The sequence below is a fragment of the Crocuta crocuta genome, unplaced genomic scaffold, assembly GCF_008692635.1.
Source record: "Crocuta crocuta isolate KB4526 unplaced genomic scaffold, BGI_CrCroc_1.0 scaffold84, whole genome shotgun sequence".
Taxonomy (NCBI): Eukaryota; Metazoa; Chordata; class Mammalia; order Carnivora; family Hyaenidae; genus Crocuta; species Crocuta crocuta.
In genome coordinates, this window is record NW_027530213.1 from 7,753,747 (window position 1) to 7,754,702 (window position 956).

General features: G+C 71.9%; 1 protein-coding gene across 1 annotated transcript in view; it reads left to right on the top strand.

The window, feature by feature from the left end:
• Positions 1-166: 166 nt before the first annotated feature.
• Positions 167-956, top strand: part of CFAP298 (cilia and flagella associated protein 298) — a 10,757-nt gene continuing 9,967 nt past the window's right edge. The window contains exon 1 of the mRNA XM_077765518.1: positions 167-866. Coding sequence (XP_077621644.1) covers positions 728-866 — 139 coding nt within the window. The 5' untranslated portion in view covers positions 167-727. The remainder of the gene's footprint in view (positions 867-956) is intronic.

The window sequence follows — 956 nt, forward strand, 5'->3', positions numbered from 1 at the left end:
CGCTCCGGCCGCGGCCGCTACAGCCACCCTAGATATGCGAATCCGAATCAGCCCTCAGAGGAGGACGGACACTTTTCCCGGTCCCTAGGTGCTCACACCCGCCAACCCGCGCGAACTCCCGGAACAGCTCCAGGCCGGAAACAGCAGGAAGCACTTCCGGCAGTGGGGAGTGCGGGCGGCAGAAACGCCGCTGGGACTTTCAGCGGCAGTGCGGACCCCGCTTCGGGGCTCGGCGTCGGAGGGTGCCCACCACCCCACCCATCTCCGACCTAGCAGCCTCCCCCGCCCCACACATCTGCTTCTGTGGAGCCTCGGGCCCAGGAGAGTGGACGCGGCGTTCCGCGCTCCCCTCGGAGAGCTTCGGCTCCGTTGGGCGGTTGCCCCGACAACAGACACTTCCGGGCGGGGTGCGGCCGTCTCGGACTGTGGGGCATCGTTGCCGGGCAGCACCTGCTTCCGGGAGCGCCTGCCGGGCCTCCGCGCACTGCGGCCTCTCCACCCTCGGCTTCCGACCCGAGCTGGCGGCGCCAGTGTTTCTGTGTCGCTCCTGGCAACAGGCACTTCCGGGAGTGAGGGCCTTCCCCCACTCCCTGCACCGGGGCCGCTAGACCCCGAGTTCCGCACTCTGCGCGGCGGTTGGTCGGCGGTCGCTACTCCCGCTCGGGTCCCGGCGGGCCGCGCAGCCAGGCCTCCTCCTCGCCGCCTCGGCGGCGTCTGCGGGGCCACCATGGTCCTGCTGCACGTGAAGCGGGGCGACGAGAGCCAGTTCCTGCTGCAGGCGCCGGGGAGCACGGAGCTGGAGGAGCTCACGGTGCAGGTGGCCCGGGTCTACAACGCGCGGCTCAAGGTGCAGCGCGTCTGCTCAGGTGCGGCCGTGACCGTGGAGCCCGAGCCGGGGCGGGCCCGGGACGCGGGGAAGAAGCGGGGCGGGAAGTGGGGGGAGGGGGGGGAACCTC